Here is a 20,991-nt window from a genome sequence, read left to right as displayed (position 1 = left end):
TCTCATGGGCTGAAATGGCAGAGCATGCAGACGAGAGCACAAGCTCCCATCGCAGGTCTCCCGTGCCCGTTATAAACTTAAATACGATGGCAATTCTTTTCAGGGTTCTACGCAAAATTTTATATTCGAACTCTTTAATTGTTTGTGCCTTTCAGTCAAGTGCCTAAAAATTGTTTGGAAATGCACTGGAATTTCTAAATTTCCAAGAGTACCCCTGTTTTTACTCGAAGCTCACTCTTCGTTTTAACCCAACTGTATGACCTTTTCATTGTGCTTCAGTCAAAGTCTACCCCTACCGTCACTGCTAACCGTCCACGAACCTGAAAATGCCATGTTTTTGGACGCTCTCATGCCCCTGAAAAAATGCGTTGCTTTAAAACTGTATTTTCTCTGTTTGTTCCAGGTCGTCGTAAATACAGCGTAGTGAAACAGGAGAACGCCTATCTACCAGACGCGCCGGATGTTGAACTGCCATTGAGACCGGATATCCGGTGTATATCGGCATGCATGCAGCGCTACCTACCGGTATGTTACGCAGCTAACTATTCGGACCGAGAGGGACGATGTCGTCTCTATGGTTACCAGTACTCGACGAAAAACATCGAATTTAATTCAACTTGGACCTTCTATAAAAGGGATTGATCAATAGGGGGCGCGTTACTTACGTTAATCCAAAATATATTTTGATATTTATCTTTGTCGCATTGATACATCCGCCATCTAGCGGGATAAGTGTAACAGGCTGCAAGTGCTGATATTCACCGTCAATCAGTGAAAGAAATATATAAAACAACCAGATATTCTATCAGTATGCATATACGTTTATACGGTGTCATAAATTTAATATAAGATAAATTGAGTTAAAAGGTGTAAATCAAAAATCGGTTTTAGAATAAAGATAAGAATACTGAACTAAATAACGAAGTTATTTCGACCATCTTCTTCTTGTTCATGTACTTCCAGTAACGCCGGAAGTTGCTCGTCGGCCATGTTGTCGTCTGTTGGCGGTCGATATCGTTGACGCGTCCAGGAATCCATGTCGGCGATTTTCTGCGGTATTGGACGTCCAAGCGGTTCAGGAAGGTATAATACCAGTAGACCGATGATTATAGATATAGAGCCTAGAAATACTCCCGGAAACCAGTAAATCTTTGCCATCTACAACAGCAATAAAAGCCTAATAAAGTAACCAGTAACAAAATACTTGTTTTTCAATAATTCAAATTACTTGTCTTGCAAATATTACATACCATATATCCCGCAAACGGCGCCAACATTCCTCCAATTCTAGCACACACAGAGGACAAACCCATACCACTATTTCTGGAAAACAGATTCAAAGGAAATCATCATCGAATCGTGCTACGCGCGTATATTTGAGGCGCCATCGGGCGAATCAGTTTGTTCCTCAGTTTACCTGGTACTTGTCGGATAGATTTCCTGGCCGTACAGAAATACAAGACCAAATGAGGATGACATGAAAAACACTCCGATCATTGTAACAGTGAGGATTAACGGCGCCAAACTCGATCCGTCTGCTGAAAAAATACTATGACGTCGAAAAACAGGTCGCGAAAAGAATCGATTTCAGGTACGAAATATTTGGTCACAGATTTTTTCGCATTTCCCATTGAAATCATGAAAATGGTTCGTTTTTTAGCTTGAAATATGGAATTCTCAAGATGGCTTTGAACTCTATGACACTATGTTCTAAATCTTTGTCCTGTGCAGTTAGCTCAGTTGGTTGAGTGGAGGACTGGGAACCGAGAGGTCCCTAGTTCGAATCCACCTCTGGCGTTGGCTGTCGAGACACACACATGGACTAAGCTCTGCTAACTCACTCAGGTTGTGAGTCATAACAACCTAGAAGAAAAGTCCTGGCCGTCTCTTATGACTAGTTTAACTAGCAGTTGGGACGTAAAACACTTCTAAACTCTAAGTAAAATTTTGTATTTCTTTAGACTATGCACTTATCAAGATTTGACCTACAGAGAGTTTTTGGTATGAAAGGTACAATAATGAGTGCAATTCCTCCAGCAACTTGAACAATAGATGACGAAATACGACGACCAATTCTACAGAAAAACAAGAGGAACGATAAATAAATTCATGCCTTATTTTCTTAATTTGATTGTGAAGAAATCTATATTTTCTAGAAATCTTACTTCGTCGACGCGATGCTTGTGTAGATGAAATTCGGAGCTTCGGCGAGCGCGACCAAACCGAAATTCAGATATCTGTTTCCGACTAGAGACGTGGCGCTCAAAGTAATTCCGTAATAAGCAATCGATGAATTCAGCCTGTTAAAGATAGAGACCCGACAATGTACGCATACGAGGTGGGATTTGATTGTTTTCGTGTAAGAAAGAAACAATTTCTTGTTGTGCTGCAATCGGGTTATCCGCCATTATTCTATGCAGACTAAAATTTAGAAAACGACCGGGTCCGGTCGTGGTCGAGCCAAATCTGCGCTACGGGTAGAGAAGTAATCTTGCCAGATGAATCGACGACTATGACCAATGATGTAAACTTACGATCTTGTTCATTTCTAACTCAATGTTTCGGCTTACAAATTCCGAATCTTAAGTCGTGTCTCGAACCTACTGAGGGGGAAGTATCGAATTTCTATATTTCTTCTATAGATATGCTTATGCCACCTTCGCTAAACCCCGTATCAGATGTTCATCCAAAACGCTAAAATATCCCCTTTATAAAGTAAACTGAGTGGATGACGCAACCACCTGTTTACTATATAGTTACCTCGTATTTACTATTCTTAGTATAATTCATAGTTTTTCTGTTGTTTCACTAGCTGATGCAATACCTCGCTCTCAGTGGCTCATTTACTTCACAAAAGAATACTTAACATCTAATACCAGAATCAAATAGAATAAACCATTTTTGTACAATTTTGGAGCTAATCGTTCGCCGTTTCAGCCGATTCCGAAATCAGCTTAACTTCGATTTCTTATCTTCAACATATATAGGATTTTGGAATAAATTTTGGCCTGACGTGTATCGCTTTTTACACTGGCCATAACCGTTAGAATTATGTGTATATGCCTAGTATAAAAAATTCATTTGAGCTAGTATGCCCTATTCAAGAGGGTTCTCTTTGAGTCGATGTGCACTACGTCATCAATATTGGCGTTTCGATTATGATTGTGAATTTTGGCGTTCATTCTGTTTTTAAAAAAAATGTCGTGACTCTTAATTCTATGTAATGAAATTTCGTGTTTTCTCACGATGAATTTTGCGTGAATGTGCACTACGTCATCGATATTGAGGCTAGTCAATTCAATTCAATAGTCGATATATTGAAATTCATAGTTAATTTATTGATCCATGATATTATATCATATTGTCGGTAATATTAGGTAATGAATACGCGTTATTCTTCTCTGAGACGTCAATAAACTTTCCAGTTTTCTTGTTAATGGCGTTAGATGAACTTACCACATTAGACACATAATTAATGAATACCATCGTAAACGAGGATGTTTCATCACGTCCAATAAGGTTTCGCGCTTTTCATCAGTCTGCGGCGCCTGAAAATTACTGAATTCTCTATGAATTTAACATACATGAAAATAAACTATCATTACTGAAGTCATTTTTTCGAAAATAACCAAGACGTAGATATTTCGATCTTCGATTCTTATTTTAGGGTTTTCACAATTGAAGTTACGTACTACGTGAGAATTCCGTCTTGATTCGCGATATTTTCGTTTCAAAGTTTTCATCCGTTTTGTTATTTCAGTTTTCCAGCCCTTTACTCCTCTACTATTCGATACTGCGTCCTCAACTTCGAAGCATTCGCCACCCGGAACCGACAGTTTGATTTCGGGACCTTTCGTGACTTTCCGTAGAATCTGTTCGGCCTCGACGATTCGTCCTCGGCCAATCAGCCACGGTATCGATTCGGTAAAACAAAAAATACCGAAAATTGCTAACAATCCCGGGATCGAAATCAGCAGTTGTAAATGCTTCCAATCTCGAACTAAGAAGGCGAACGCAGCCAGCAACACGAGCGTTAGTGACCAGGCGACCGTGAACGCGAGACTGAGGACGTCTCTAGTTTTTGAATGGAACAATTCAAAAATCATGACTGATCCAGACAATATGATTCCCTGCAATGAAATCAGCTACAAAATCATACTAAATATCGACGCTTTCCATAGTGATAATAATCATTCGCCATGTACATATGCAATATAGATAGTATTTGATTACAGACAAGGTTTAATAGTTAGACGCAATATGGCTGGATGATTGGGAAACCAAGAGAGGCAGTGATACCTTTCTTGCTTCGATGATATCGATTGAAATTTGAATATAATGGGTTTTGATTGGTCGAACGCATAGCTTCGATGATATCGATTGAAATTTGAATATAATGGGTTTTAAAATCTTAGATTTCAAACCTGTTGACAAATTCCGGATAGAAATCTCATCACGGCAAACATTGTGTAATTAGGTGAAAATATCACTACAATTCCAAAAACTGCGATTCCAATCTGCGAACCGATGTGGACCGTTTTACGCCCCAACCAATCAGCTAACGGCGACAGACTTCCGGCTCCGATCAAAGTACCGACGACGAAAATAGTCTGCGCTAATTGAGGTAAATAGTCCTTGTCACAGACCAGATCCCACTGCAATCAGAAAGTCAGAAGTAAATTCTAGAAACATGTATCAAAAATTGTGAAAAAATGTTGCTTCTTAATCCAGTTTTGGTGATATATTGACGCATGCAACGGCTACATGCAACTTGTTTGGCAGTATCCGTTATAATCAAACTTTGGATATATCCATTGTAAGCTATGATGCAACATTGAGTGGATTCTAGTCACTGGACACAACGGTCAAACTCCATATAAACGATGAAATCAATGGCAAATTTTTCGTCAATTAATCTATTTGATCAAGATATCATTCTTGAATTGTTCAAATAAGTTTAACGCGTGGTCCTTATGGTGACAGATTGTATAGGGATAACGGGAATTAAAAAATGGGTTAAAATATTGTTATTATGTTAATTACCTCAGTAACGATGGTGCTTTGGTAATCGGTATAATAAACCCATCCATTATTACACGGTATCGTCTGATTATCACCACTAGATTCATTCTTGTACATACGACATTTATCATTCGTCCATTTACCATCTTTATAAATCTGAGGTATCGATTGATTGGCGCCCACTCGACAGTGATAGTCATCGGGCAGTCCACCTGTTGCGACGATACGTTGGAATTCATTTGCGAAATATGTATATACAAGAAAATTCATAAAATCCCAAATCATAATTTCATCAGAATTTGAATAATTGTTGATATTATTTTCAATTTCATGAGCATTTATTGCAGTATTTTTCGGCAAAACTTTAAACAAATTTTCAAAAACTTCTAACCTTAATCTAACTACAGAAAAATAATATCCTATCCAAACGATCATAATACATCTACACGATATGCATTTCTAAGTCCTCTTAATCAATGCTTTTGAAGCTGAATTATTTGTGTCGAGGTCAAAAGTGAATGAATGAATTTATTTTCTCAAATATGTGAACATGGATATAGAAAAGAATTGACACACCTGACGATGATCTCTAGGGTGAGATCGAAACGTCGTGTCTTATATATATATTTTAGATTGAATAAATAAATTCTTGTTTTTAAATTCTTTTAATCTGTAGATAGTGGGTTTTCATCTTATTATGGCTACAGAAAGTTTTTTTGATTACTACATGTTAATTGAAAATTTACACATATTTGAGGAGGACATGCCCGAGCCGTAAGAGCTGTACCTGAAGGGGGATGCCCTCTAGTGAACAGACTTACCTATAAACACGATTGCGAACATGTGCCAGGCTGACATGAGGGAAGAAGAAACTAACAACATCACGTAAGTCATGTACAACCATCGTTTACCGAAAATCGATACGGCTTTCAAAACGTTGTCCACTTCGGAGATATAAATTACGGTACCTTCGGCATCCGCGAGCTTGTGAGTCGTCATTGTTCAATGATGAATTCTAAAGGTGTCGTCTCTAATACGATCACGCGCCTGATGTGTACATGTATGAAATGTTTATTGTTTAATGGGGTGAAAATTAACCCTGACAGACAGATTCGTTTTAATTCATATATACATATTCATATGTAATTAGCCTAAAACGCACATCAATCAATACTCGCTTTGTATAATACATTTTACATTTGAATATTTGTTCACATCAAAACTCTAAAACCTTGCAACACCTCTGGAGGGACTCAAAAGTGAATGATTATTTTGTCACATTTTTGGAATGTGTAGGAGACCAATCTCCCAGTCTGGACGGTATCTCATAATGAGTCGGAGATCACTCTCCCAGTCTGGACGGTGTCTCCTAATGGGTCGAAGATCACTCTCCCAGTCTGGCCGGTGCCCATTAATCGGTCGGAGGTCACTCTCCCAGTCTGGCCGGTGCCCATTAATCGGTCGGAGATCACTCTCCCATTCTGGACTGTGTCTCCTAATGAGTCGGAGATCACTCTCCCAGTCTGGACGGTGTCTCCTAATGAGTCGGAGATCAATCTCCCGGTCTGGACGGTGTCTCCTAATGAGTCGGAGATCACTCTCCCAGACTGGCCGGTGCCCATTAATCGGTCGGAGGTCACTCTCCCAGTCTGGCCGGTGCCCATTAATCGGTCGGAGGTCACTCTCCCAGTCTGGACGGTATCTCCTAATGGGAAGGAGACCACTTTCCAAGTCTGGACGGTGTCTCCTAATGGGTAGAAGACCACTCTCCCAGTCTGGATGGTGTCTCCTAATGGGAAGGAGATCACCCTTCCAGTCTGGACGGTTTCTCCTAATGGGAAGGAGACCACTCTACCACACTGGATGGTGTCTCTTAATGCGCAAAGCACCACTTTCCTAAATCTGGACAGTGTCTCCTACCCATCCTCCTCCTGTCTGGATGGTGTCCCCTTTATGGGTATGAATCTGAATGAATGGGTATGAAACGTTTTCTCCTAGAGGGTAAGAGGCGACTCTTTCAGTCAGGACAATGCCACGATGCTCTACGATCCTAGGATACCGAACTCTGCGGTAACTTCAGAGCGGCAGTACAAAAACGCACCCGATGAACCTTCGTCTTAACGTTCAGTAAGTGACGAATTTCAATGATTTCTCAGTGGCTTCCGATTCCAATTAATGATCTCATTATGACACGAAACGATACCGATAGAGATGGGCGGCAGTTTGATGAATAATCGACGAACGCTATGGACTCAGAAGCCGCACAGACAAAAGCTCACTTATTGGCGTTAAGCGCATATTGTATAAGGCGACAGGCTGTTATTGTTAGGAAATTTTTAATGAATGAAGTTGTTAGGAGCATTATTGAGCGTCCACGTTCATGTACTGACATTCGCTACGATTTAACCAGAGTGAAAACTGTGTTTAACAATGTTTTATAGCATTTTGCGTCGGTTACCGAAACGCCATCTATTGGTGTGGATTATTTTACTGATAAGAGTTGCTAGGCCTCAAGGTAAGGATAAGCGGGTGTATCGTTTTTGTTAATGTTGATTTTACCCGCGTCTTGAGATCATTAGAGGCTTCGTTTTTACCTTTAGATATACAATTCACCCATTCAACTCTTCAGAACCCAGTTCCACACTGGACCCAGTTCCACAGTTATCGGTCCACTTCTGCAGTTTTGGATCCGGTTACAGTTTTCAGTTAAATTTTCATATTAAGAATCCTTTTGCGATTATGGAAAATACTTTTTTCACTTGATCATGGATTCAAAGTCTACTCCAAACTTCGTTCATCAATATCTAGCCTGGGATTTTAAGCAGTTATTTTATTTTCATTGTCGACAATATGTGGAAAAATCTGGTGTGGATTTTGCCATTTTAAAGAGAAATCCGACCTCCCTTAAGAATTATGGGGATATCTATAATTACGGGCTCTTTTTATATGTAGTGTGGGATTACTATATCAGATTGACACCAAATTTTTTCTGAAGATGGGATTTGATGTTTTTCCCAACAGAATCGAAATATTCCGATGTGTGTATAATTACTGAATATAACTATTAGGAGTAGTTAGGGTATCCCATTCCTGGAGGGTTTGAGTGAGTGAGCGAGTAACAGGAAGTGGCGTCACCGGAAATAACGTCACCCAAGATGATGACTGGAAGTCACGTCATCAATGCCGTCATCAAAAATGGTGACCGGAAGTGGCTTGAACGGTTACATCGAGTTTCCTTTAATAGGCATATAGTGACGGCTAAATCTTAAATCATTGGTGGGATATATATAACGTGTTGACATCACTTCCGCCAGGGGCACTGGAGACGAACGCTGTTTGACGTCAACAGTCGAAACGTTGTGGTTTCTTTTTAATATCTACAGAATTCTATCGAATGAAATGCGATTGTGAGACTAATTTACCACCATTATATTGGGCGTCTACGAAATCATCTGGGATCGAGTCTGTCCTGCCATGAACTGCAAGATCCGACAGGGATTTCAAAATGGCTACTGTTTTGGGGCAATCAGTTTTCTCAATCAGTTTTCCTAGGCTTAGAACCCTCGTTAGACTTAGGGTCTCTTGACATGAAAAAATCTCGAATGGAAATTACTGGCTACGAGAGGTACGCAGGTCCACGATCTTTCAACTTTATGTTATTTTTTTTTCAGGTGATGCTGAACAATTTTGCACATTGACAGTGAGAAACCACGATGGGATGACTGTTCTGGATCGTGGTTACCAGTGCACGACCGTTGTACAATTTGAAAATCCGATCACGTGTGACGGGACAATCGTCGCTTGGAAATTCAACCGTATTGATGAGGAGAGCGTCCACACGACACCTCAAACTTTTGCCGCTGTGTGGCGCTATCAGGGCGCTAATGATTTCAAATTGATCGGTAAAAATCGTCTGTCAAACGGCTCGGCCGGACAGACAACTTTCAACATCCCGGTCGAGCAGCAGATACCGGTAAAATCAGGAGATTTAATCGGGACTCATTGCGATTCGGTTTCGAAAACGTCGAAAACGCTGCAATGTAGCGACAATTTTTTGAAAAACGGAGGTATCACAAACAGCGCATGTCCTTACTCGATCAAATCAGTCGATCCTCTGATCGATGCTAATATCACGATTAACGGAATTTACAAATTGAATTACTATTACACAAGGATCCAGCGCTGTTTCGGTATTGAAGCCGTTCTGTCGGTAGATATTCCCACGCTGAAAGGTAAACTCTTACTGCGGATAACATAGTTTTATGATGGGCTTCGCACTATTTCAGTGAGCTGGTTTCCAGCTGAAAAGTCAGACCAGAGGAAAGCACAAGAAGCACGTGATCTCGTCGCAATTCTCTCCTGCCCTTTTCGAAATACCTTTCTGGGCAATTTCGCATTAAACTTTTGAGCTGCATAAATCCTCTTCAATGTCGCTTAAGTGCCTAGAATTTGTATATAATCGCGCTCAAGAATTTCTAGATTATCCAGACCTTGTTTTGACTGTGGATACTTTGTTCGCCGGTTTCAACTGTATGCCCTATGCTGCTTTGTGCTTCGGTCAAAGTCTACTCCTGGATACTCCCCTGTCGAACTGTATTAATAATCATCGGGCCCGAACCTTAAAAGGCCATGTTTCGGACCCTTATCACGCCCCTCAAAAAAATGTATATATCGCTTTATGAAACTGCATTTTCTCTATTTTTTCAGGTCATCGTAAATACAGCGTAGTGAAACAGGAGAGCACTTATCTACCAGACGCGCCGTTCGTTGAACTGCAATTGAGACCGGATATCCGATGTATATCAGCATGTATGGAGCGCCACCTACCGGTGTGTTACGCAGCTAACTACTCGGACCGAGAGGGACGGTGTCGTCTCTATGGTTACCAGTACTCGGCGAAAAACATCGAATTTAATTCAACTTGGACCTTCTATAAAAGGGATTGATCGGTAGGGGGTGTTGTTTACATAATATGTAATATTTATATAATATAATACCAATAGACCGATGATTATCGATACAGAGCCTAGATATACTCCAGGAAACCAGTAGATAGAAGGCTGATCAGAGCGCTTATCATTTCATTAGTGATAGTACACACACATCGCCCCACGACGCTCTACGATCCTAGAATACCGAACTCTGAGGTAACATCAGACGCTTTAAGGGATCCTATTGGCAATAAAAAAATGTACCTGATGAACCTGTCGCTGAACGTTCTGTAATCGACGAAACGGCAGCGAAATAGCATCGTTTAGATTCAATGACTGCTCAGTGACATCCGGTTCTATTTATTCGATTCCGAATCAATTGCCAACAATTTAATGGGGCCTCATTTTCTCATTACGATACGAAGCGATGCCGATAAAAATGGACGACAGTTTTTGATCATGGAATTTAAAACGATGTCATAACGTTATATAATCTCATTTCGTGCTTTATTGCATACGGCTCAACTACTGTCGTAGGATTGGTCTACCAAATCAAACGATCATTCAAAAAGTCGTCCAAACTCGAGAGCGAATATCTGTTTGCGAAATTCATAGCAGATGCTGAGTGGTCGGCGTGTTTCGAAGATATGTGCTTAATTTGGAAAACTCTGAAGAAAAATTACTTTATTTGATAGAATTACGTAGAAATATACATGATAAAATTAGGTAAAGTGTTTTTTCCGTTGATTTATTATGCGTGACGTCTGTGCACATTTTCAAATGTGGCGCGTCGACTACCTATTTGGCTAAAATCTGCAACACTCGGGTCTCCGATCTGAGCGTAGCCAATACGCGTCGACAGGCGGATCCTCTGATCGCACGCCGCGTCCGATTCGCGTCCCTTCGTTTTGTAGTCCGCGGTTTGATGAACAATCAACGAACGCTGGACTCAGTAGCCTAAGAGACAAAAGTAGTCGCTCATTAAGCGCATTATTTCATTAAAACGGTGGGCTGAGCTACTGTTCGGATATTTTAAATGAATTTAAAGTTGTTGAACAACGATATTTCACGCTTAAAAGGTCTACATTTTTGTACTGAAGTTCTGTGTGAAGAAAGCTGTGTTTAACAATGTTTTATAGCATTTTGTGTCGGTCACCGAAACGCCATCTATTGGTGTGGATTATTTTGCTGATTAGAGTTGTTCGACCACAAGGTAAGGATAAGCGGGTGTATCGTTTTTGTTTGTGTTGATTTTTCCTGCGTCTAGAGATCATTAGGGCCCTCGTTGTTACCTTTAGATATACAATTCACCAATTCAATTTATCAGAACCCAATTCTGGGTCCACTTTTGCAGTTCTGGATCCAGTTTCACAGCTATAGGCCCTGATTCCAGTATCGATTCATGAGTATTTCTTAAAAGTTAAATTGTATTAGATCTATGTAAGTCAATGTACTTCCAAAAAACTCCTGCGAAATTATTTCTGGTTTTTGCCATCGTTTGGCCACCTTCTAATGTATATCTATTGACCGAATTATCTGTGCTCAATTTTCTTTGTAAAATATGGTGCAAATAAACTTTGAAACTTTGTGGCATTTCGTACCAATTTCACCTCAGAGTGCTTCGTCAATAATTTACGAAAAGATCTCGATTCGATTGAGGACTCGATGAAAACCGTTGAAAAAATTCCCGTGTAAGTCATTTATAATTTATGCGAAGGCCGTTGTATAATTTTTCCGCATAAACTCTCATATATAGGAATGATTTATGAACAAGAGTGACTCGGTTTCCAGTTCAAAACCGCCGTACGAAACTCGTAGCTTCGTAAATAAATTAAACCAATTAAGAAGCAACAGAACGGGCTCTTGAATATTTCATCACACGAGTTTTTGTAAATCGAAAATAATTATGTATACAATGATTTTTGCACCGTTTTCCGCGTATCTGTATCACGTAGGGACGGACTTCAAGTGGGAGCCAAAAAAACCTAGAATGGAGGTAGAGTTTCTGCCTGCGTAATGGGTCGGAGTGGCTGCCAAGTACTTTTACGCGTAAAATCGATGCCGAAATTCACTGCTGGCGAACTATACGCCCGTTCAGGGTAACTCCTGAATACTTACATCCAGTTTTGAATTACACCCATGCGCAAAAAAATGTGTGGAAGCTTTTAACAGTCGTCGAAAATCGTTCGTTTTCATATGTTTTTCCAACTGTGACTTTTGATATACCAGAGTAAGTCCAAAAAACTATACATTTTTAATGTGCCAATTACAGATCGATGCAAGATCAATAAGATGAACAGCCAAATCGGTGTCTTTTCTTAATAAATCGAAGAGAATTCTATCGTTGGGCTTTCTCTCAATTGCGTCATTTTGACGCTGGCTGGAAGCGGCGTCTCAAATATGGCGATCGGAAGTGACGTCATTCAAGATGGCGACCGGAAGTGGGGGTTAGAATTTGAATAATTGGTGGGATTTAATGGGTTGACGTCACTTCCGCCAGGGGTAATGGAGATGACTGACGGACGCTGTTCGAAACAGGCGAAACGTTGATTTTTAATATCTTTAATATATACGGAATGTTATCGAATGTAATTCCATTGTGAGACTAATCTCTCATTTTGCAACATTTTCGCGGGGTGTCCTTTACGATGACAAGATTGCAAGATCAAGGTCATTTTTGTGGATCATCTGGGAACGAGTGTATAGTGTGATGAACCGGAGCCGGAATTCAATTGGGCTACTGTTTGGGGGTTTTCCATTCGTTTTCCTAAGGCTCGCAGTCAGATGTGGGCTAAGCTGAAGGCTTCGGCGTGAAGAAATCGCGAATATAAGTTACTGGCAACAGGCTGAGACCACAATAAAAATTTGATCTTTCATACTTTGTAGGCCTATTGTTTTTTTCAGGTGATGCTGAACAATTTTGCACATTGACAGTGAGAAACCACGATGGGATGACTGTTCTGGATCGTGGTTACCAGTGCACGACCGTTGTACAATTTGAAAACCCGATCACGTGCGACGGGACAATCGTCGCTTGGAAATTCAACCGTCCTGATGAGGAGAGCGTCCACACGACACCTCAAACTTTCGCCGCTGTGTGGCGCTATCAGGGCGGTCATTATTTCAAGCTAATCGGTAAAAATCGACTGTCGAACGGCCCGGCCGGACAGACTACTTTCAACATCCCGTCCGATCAGCGGATATCGGTAAAAACCGGAGATTTGATCGGGACTCATTGCGATTCGGTTTCGAAAACGTCGAAAACGCTGCAATGTAGCAACGATTTTTTGAAAAACGAAGGAGCCACAAACAGCGCATGTCCTTACTCGATCAAATCAGTAGGTCCTCTGCCCGATGCTAATATCACGATTAACGGAATTTACGAATTCAATTACTATTACACAAAGATCCGGCGCTGTTTCGGTATTGAAGCCGTTCTGTCGGTAGATATATCCACGCTGAAAGGTAAACTGGCTATTGCGAACTTAACTACATGTATATAGGCCTATATTACAGTACGGAGGTGGGCTTTATACTTTTTCATTGAACATAAATGCCCCCGACCAAATTCACAACGAATCCGCTAACGCTACGGGCCTCACAGGGCCATGTTCCCTGGAACCCCTGCCATGCTGACCCCTTCTGAAAAGTGTATTGCTTCAAACTGTTTTCTCTTTTTTTCAGGTCATCGTAAATACAGAGTAGTAAAACAGAAAAACGCTTATCTCCCAGACGCGCCGGATGTTGAACTGCAATTGAGACCGAATATCCGGTGTATTTCGGCATGCATGCAGCGCTACCTACCGGTGTGCTACGCAGTTAACTACTCGGACCGAGAGGGACGGTGTCGCCTCTATGGTTACCAGTACCTGAAGGCCCACATCGAATTTAATTCAACTTGGACCTTCTATAAAAGGGATTGATCAATAGGGGGCGTAATTTACATCCGAAATGTTTTAGATTCTTTCTCTTGAACAGAGAGTAATAGAAAATCTTCTTGTCTGATAAGTCATCTATAAATTAGATGAACCCCAAGACGAGACCCCTCGGACTGTCAACAACCCGCCTTGCAGGTCATTGATCGCCATTAGCTCGATGGCCCTACATACTCAGAGGACTGTGCAAGTATAGCTAATGCGGCTTTGACCACTGCAATCCCATGTTCGAACCCGGGTGCCTAATTTTTTTATCAGTAACCTTATCACGATTTTACATGAAAAGGGTATGTAATATTATAATTATATATAATAATATATCTAAAGACTAAAGGATATGTCATCTTCTGTATTGTAAGAGACAAAATTCGAAACTGGTTGGCGCCGTCTGTGCGCTTTGCATTAACAATAATAATAATAATAATAATAATAATAATAATAATAATAATAATAATAATAATAATAATAATAATAATAATATTAATAATAAAAATAATAATAATTTGTTTCTTACATAGCGCATAACTAAAATAATAATCGATGCGCTGTACAAAGGTTTAATACATTTACATAAAATCAAGAACTTAAAAAGCATATGATAAAACAAATAAGTTTATGGTAACAAATGAAAGACACTGCTGGTCGTTCGAACCCTAGAAGAAATTTAGGTTGAAGGCTTGGTAGAGATATATATTGAATGAAACATGCGAATTAGATTCAATTTCAGATTTCAGCGGATGTAAAACGCATTTCGTATAAATGTTTCACAATAGTTTATGAGATGAACTGCATTCATATTGTAAAGAGGAATGTAACATGTGCAAGCACATAGTTTTGTCATAAATTGGATCGTCGAAACTTCGAGAGAGGGGACAATTGCATAGCGTCAGCCTCTAATGTAAACAAGATTGTAACAAATTCGATAAAAGATTCAGACAACAGAACAGTATGATTTAATGACTTCTCATAGCGAGTGAAAATGTTTGATAATATGTCGAGTTTGTCAACGAATGGGAGTGGTCCGGCGTTGCAGCTGAGCTGGTGTCAAAGAGTCCAAACTCGTCCGGTTAAATTAGCTCTGAAATTCACCGTTTTGATGTATTTGGGATTTTATCTACCGGCGTCTGTACTGGGTGTAACGTTCAACGCATTCACGCTGTTAGTTCTAAAACGATTTAAATCTGATGTTTATTTTCTCATCAAAATTCTCGCTTTAACCGATCTTCTCTTCATGATCGCTACATTCGTACTCTATCCGCTGAGAACTGTGTATATTTACGCCGTTTTGGGTGATATTCTATTTCGCATAAACGAATGGAATTTCGGGTGGATTTTTATTTCAATTTCTTTGCCGTTTTTCTATATTTTTCAGATGACACGTAACTGGTGCACTGTACTGCTCAGTATAGAGCGGTTAATCGTCGTATTGTTCCCGATCAAATCTCGTAGAATTCCCAGAAAGTCGATCTCGAAGGGCGCTATAGTGTTCATTTCATTGGTGGGGCTTTGTGGTCATATAGGTCAATTTTTACCCAGAAGACATCTTGCATTTCGGAACTGCCCAGATTATTGGCCGTATATCACTATACGGCGTGGACGGACCCAGCATCGTGTCATCATTTCGTTCTTGATTTACCGAGTTTCTGAGCAGCTCTTTTTCTTTTACCTCACTGTCACGTTCCCGCTTTGTTTATTGGTTTTGACGAATTCATTTCTTATCTTGGCGACATTTTACCGGTGGGTCACTCGGCGTTCAAAGCTCGGTGTAACCGATGAATCGTCTAGAAGAGAAAGGAGGGTTTTAAGGATGGTTTTATCGGTAGTTTTAGTGTTTATTATTTGCGAAGGTCTTGGTGTTATAGATCGCCAACGAAGATGGTTCGGTGTAGGAAGTATCGGGATTTATTTTAGAAAAATTACATTGGCATTTTCTATTATTGATTCATCGGTGAATTTTGTTATATATTGTGCGACAAACGAAAAATTCAGAAAGTCATCTATTGATATTTTGAGTAAAGCTCGTTATAAATGAGGTTCATGATGAATTGCCGTCAAGATGAACTGAATACGGATACAGGCGGTGGATTCCGAGGATTCGAACCCACTCCTCTTTGGTCAAAAATGAAAATCGCTTAGGCATACGGTGCCCTATTCCATTCTATTTCACTTGATTAGCTGTAAAATGTAAGAAAATGTTACAGATTATCAAAAGGACATCGAGTCTATATGTGCCTTTTTGAAAGGGATCAAGAGATATATTTGTATTTGTATTCTATATTTTGTATTCTATTTTTTGCATTTTCATAATAGATATAGTAAAAAAAACACAACATGGCATGTGAATAGAATAAGAATGGGATTGGCAGGGACCGTTAGAATCCAGAGATCATGGAATCGGGTCCAATAGTCGAAGACAAACAAAGGAAAACTGTATTATATTATGGAGAAAGGTTTTTCTAGTTTTTTCTACAAAACACACAACGTAATATCCATGAAATTCGCCTCAGTGATTACACAATGAGCAAAACTGATTGCCGCAAGTTTTGTTGCGGCAAAACCGGGTCTATAGTGTAGCAGGGTTTCGTGCCGGGAATCTGCCGTGCGTTTTACCTCTCAAAATATGTTTACTAATTCTGCCTTTTATCATTGTAAGAGATAGGTAATAAATTCCATTAAAATACGCAGTCAACCCCCGATATACCACCCTCCCATTTACCGCCACCTCGCCTACTGCCAGGTTTTCTCAATGTACATCTCTATACAAATACATAGTTAAACACACCCGATATACAGCCGCACTCTCTATACCGCCAAAATCGTTCTGCACCGATGTGGGCGGTATTATCAGGGGCTGACTGTGTATACTAAGTGTTGAAGCGTTTATTCCATTTTAGAGAAACATTGCGGGGAACAACGCGCTACCTCCAAAACTGGCACCGAAACGACGCTTACCGAGGCGTGTCTCTTACGCAGCGGTGTCCACTATGTGGAAAAATGTACCTCAAGATATTTGTGGTCTATCATATGGCTACAGCGCATTTCACATTTCCTTCTTATCTTGTTATGGTTAAACTTCAAGCCCGTTGATGCTGGCGCCAATTTCTACTGAATGCATCCTCGCTTGCCAGGGGTCCGGTATCACTCCCGAACTCGCTTCCACCAGCCCCCTGGCCTCACGAAGCGTGATTTCATTACTGGCGCTGCTGCGTCATATATCGATTTGCGAAATACTTCCTTGTTCGGTAAAACGTTTGCTGATTGGTCAATTTAACGGGAAAACCAACAGAAGTCTACTGACAGTTTGTTACAAGCGCTGTGATTGGTACGACCGGATTCTGGTCGGCTAGTAACGACTCCAACGACTCGTGAGGTCAAGGGGTTCGGGGAACAGCTTTAGCGTAGTGGGTTCGAATCCCTTGACGGGTGAAGATGCACTGAATGAGTTGGAACAGGTTTCTACCACTGCATTAGACTGGTTGCCTGTCCCATTCAATGTTCTTATTGAAGATAGAGACCGGTAACCAGTCTACCACTGCATCATATATACATCATTGAGAAAACCTGGCGTTAGGTGGGAACTTGCGGTGTATGGGGATTGACTGTGCATATATCAGGATTAGAATATGAGCTAAACCTTGTGCTAATATCAGTTGCGGCCGGAAATAGTGCCCATGCAAATATTGCCCCGGTATTTCCAATAGGGTGCGGGAAAATTGCAACAGGACCACGTGCTCCTTGTGTCCCCGTCTGGAGCGCACGGCCTCAACGAAAATATATTTGAAAAAATCAACGGGATTTGTGTTACAAGTATATAAACGTTTTATTGATTATTATTCATCGTTGAATCAGTCTCGACCAATCGAACTTCATTTCGAATTCGTTACGTCATCAGCTGAAAAGAATAAACTAAAATTTAGACGTTTGTCTCTAAAAACGTCACTCAAAATTCATCGAAAAATCAGATTTTTTAATATACGAATATTATATATATATTATATTATATTTTATATCTCGAATATAAGAAAAAATTACAACCTCTAAATGATACTGAAACATTATGACTTAAATTCGCCTTACCTTATTTCGCCTACCCCATATATCCGAAATTATTTCCTTGGTTGCCATAAGCGCTGTTACCAAATCCACCGTAACCACCGTAACCTTTATTGAAACCGTTGCCATGACCGAAGTTTCCGAATCCGTTCTTGTATCCGCCAGCAGCGCCGTTCTGGAAGCCTCCGTGTCCGTTTTGAGCTCCGTAACCGCCCATTCCGTATTTAGAGCCTCCGGCTTTGTAGGCCTGGTTGGCCCCGTAACCCGTGGCGCCCCCGTAGGCGCTGCTAGCCTTGGTACCTGCGTTGTCGTCCCAGCGTTGATCGATGGCCTTCAAGTGGCCTCGGTTTTGCTTGTACTTGTTCAAGCCGCTGTAACCGCCGTTTTGAGCGTAACCGCCTTTCGATCCGTAGCTCTTAACTCCTCCAGCGGCTCCGCTAGCTTTTGTAGAAACAGAAAATGAAATTGGAATTACGTATAGCTTTTATGATACAATTTCGTGCAATAGACAATTAGCACTTTTCCCATCTTCGCTTGCCCCGGGTATGATTGCCGTCCGCTGGAGAAGCTCACGCAAACACAAACGCAAACACAAACCCTGCCGCAAACCCTTCATAGCATGTGTATTACATCGCCCACGACTTCTTGGTTAAGAGGCCTGGGCCGGTTCCATAGACAGGGCTTAGACTTAAGACCGGTCTAAGACAAACTTAGTTCTATAGCAAATCTAACAACTTAAGACCAGTAGGTTTAAGACCACTTTTGGTCTCGACAATGAACTTTAAATTGCCTCTATGTCAACCACACTGGTTAACTCATCTAACTCATCGTGTCACTTGAGCAACTGAAAGGCCCCAAAATGAGAAAGTTTGTACATGGCCAAAATTCTGATTCTAGTATCTAATCCGATCAGTGAGCATGATACTACAAAATCGTTTTCGATTTTTTTTTTCTTTTATTCGGGAATATATTTTGTTTACCGTGATTTGCGTTCACGCCATTGTAGCCGCCGTATCCTTTGGCTCCGTAAGCGTTGTTGCCTTGGTTATAACCCATATTACCGAATCCTTTATTATATCCGTTTCCATAACCACCGTAGGCGCCGTTGCCGTAGTTACTGTTGCCGTAGTTGTTAAATCCGTTGTATCCGCCTCCCGGGCGCCAGAATCCTGAAATCATTCGAATCAATGCTGGTTTACAACAAGAATTTTAAGTTTGCATGGAAGTGGAACTTTTTTCTCGAAAGTGGAACTTTTTGTAAGATGGGATCCACAAGCACGCAAATGTTGTGTCTGGAAGTAGTCGCGCAGAAGATTTCAGTAGTAAAGCGATTTTGCTTCTTTTTCCTACAATCTTTTTCCAATAAAAATCAAGTAAGTTCGGAAGCATGTGCATATTTCGAATGAAAACGAATTAAAAAGTGTTACCGATGAGTGATTGTGTTGAAATCGATGCTCAAATTTTCTTGAGGTCGGCATCTGGGGGGAACGGGCGGGGGAAGGGGTTCGTTCGGACCCCCGACCCCTCTAAATACAGGCCTGCTGGATAATTTCAATCTTGCCCACAAGATTTGCACTTTAACGAAGTTTCCCTGTATTTCGCTCATGATGTAACCTTGATTTTGAACTTTACTAAACGGTTGTTTAGTCGGATTGTAATGATTGTAATGTAACTTTCTCTTTTGTATTTGTGTGCTTGGTATCTATGTTTTCTTTTAAATATATTATGCTCATGAAATGAACTTAAATTCTAACTTGAACTCTCGACTTACCCATGCCGCTGACGCATGCGACTAAAGCTACCGATAAAATCACAAATTTCATCATCTTCGATTCGTCTGTAAGGATACGTTGGGATATTGTATAAGGCTCTTGCAGTTGTGCAGTTGGGAGTTGCTGACTGGGACCCAGTTCCACAGTTCTGGATCCAGTTCTACCGCTAAGATTTGACTCGGAGTTAACTCATTGAGAATATCAAACGGATTATATAACTCGAAAGTTAATTCTAACTCACATCTGTGGAACTGGATCCTGGTATGTAAGAAGGTTTTACTCGGAATTTTGAACTGGATCCTTGGGTCAAAGTAAATAAACTGTCGATAAGCTCAATTCCAGTTCCGATGTTTTTTTTTAAATTTGATCCAAAACGAAAACAACTCGGGCCATTCTCACAACATAAAGTGGCTCCTCGAGCCTGGAGTCAAATGTAATTCGCAACTAAGGCCTAAATAACAGCTCAGAATTTACCCAAAATTACCGAAATCATCTTCTATATGCCCCACTTACCTTTTTGTGCTGAAGACAAGATAAGAGTAACGGTTCTGACGGCGTGCAGGCGTATTTATAAGGGACACCTGCGTCGGGTAGATTGCAACTGTTGCCACATGAGCCCACACTAAACAATACTTTAAACTATTTGACTGTCAGATGATCATCAAATCGAACAGATATTTATGGTTACTTGAGTTTTCGTGTAGCCTACACGACGCAGGTGTGTTGGAACGAAATGTGGCTATTTGTTTGTGTCAAGACGATCTGCTTGTTTCTGTCAGAGAAGATTATTGTTTCAGTTTGTCACGTGCATTCCGCCGGGCAATTATGGTGATGGTTAGTCTTCAAAGATGTAAAATGAGTTTCCTCCTTACCTTGTAGATCACCTTCACTAAGAATCTTAGTGTCTGATGTACCACAGTTGGTTTCACTAGGATCGTAGAGCGACGGAGATCACTGGTGGAGACAACCACTGCCAGTGCTGGGTGAAAGATCACCTTGTTAAAATTATTAATTGTTTGGTTTCATAGACATAATTGTTCTCGCCATATTTACATATTATGCAGCTTAGTTTTTAAGGTGGTGTGTTTTGCATGTTGTTAAATCCGCTAAACTTTCATTGTGCATGTAGTTTTCACCACCCAGCACTTTGTGGTTATCTTCAATGTCAGAGACTTTGTGCATCCCGTGTTGTCCAGGGGGGGGGGGGGAATTGTGCACATGGTTGCTTTGATACATGTATATTTACGGCAATGAACCCGCTACGCTAAACCAGTGGGC

At 40.6% G+C, this 20,991-nt stretch overlaps 2 protein-coding genes across 2 annotated transcripts; both read right to left on the bottom strand.

Annotated features, from left to right (window-relative positions):
• Positions 1-912: 912 nt before the first annotated feature.
• Positions 913-6,021, bottom strand: LOC141910612 (organic cation transporter protein-like). The gene is made up of 8 exons (XM_074801306.1): positions 5,844-6,021; positions 5,044-5,234; positions 4,425-4,655; positions 3,693-4,130; positions 3,457-3,548; positions 2,166-2,300; positions 1,251-1,323; positions 913-1,158 (listed from the first exon to the last, which is right to left on the bottom strand). The coding sequence occupies exons 1-8, from the start codon at positions 6,019-6,021 to the stop codon at positions 913-915; spliced, it is 1,584 nt and encodes a 527-aa protein (XP_074657407.1).
• Positions 6,022-17,648: 11,627 nt separating this feature from the next.
• LOC141910670 (uncharacterized) lies at positions 17,649-19,779 on the bottom strand. Its single transcript, XM_074801385.1, has 4 exons — positions 19,713-19,779; positions 18,922-19,110; positions 17,966-18,382; positions 17,649-17,780 (listed from the first exon to the last, which is right to left on the bottom strand). The coding sequence occupies exons 1-3, from the start codon at positions 19,765-19,767 to the stop codon at positions 17,976-17,978; spliced, it is 651 nt and encodes a 216-aa protein (XP_074657486.1). The 5' UTR covers positions 19,768-19,779; the 3' UTR covers positions 17,649-17,780; positions 17,966-17,975.
• Between the last annotated feature and the right edge of the window lie 1,212 nt (positions 19,780-20,991).

Source organism: Tubulanus polymorphus, chromosome 9 (assembly GCF_964204645.1).
Source record: "Tubulanus polymorphus chromosome 9, tnTubPoly1.2, whole genome shotgun sequence".
NCBI classification, from domain to species: Eukaryota; Metazoa; Nemertea; class Palaeonemertea; order Tubulaniformes; family Tubulanidae; genus Tubulanus; species Tubulanus polymorphus.
This window is presented reverse-complemented; position numbering and strand designations above follow the sequence as displayed.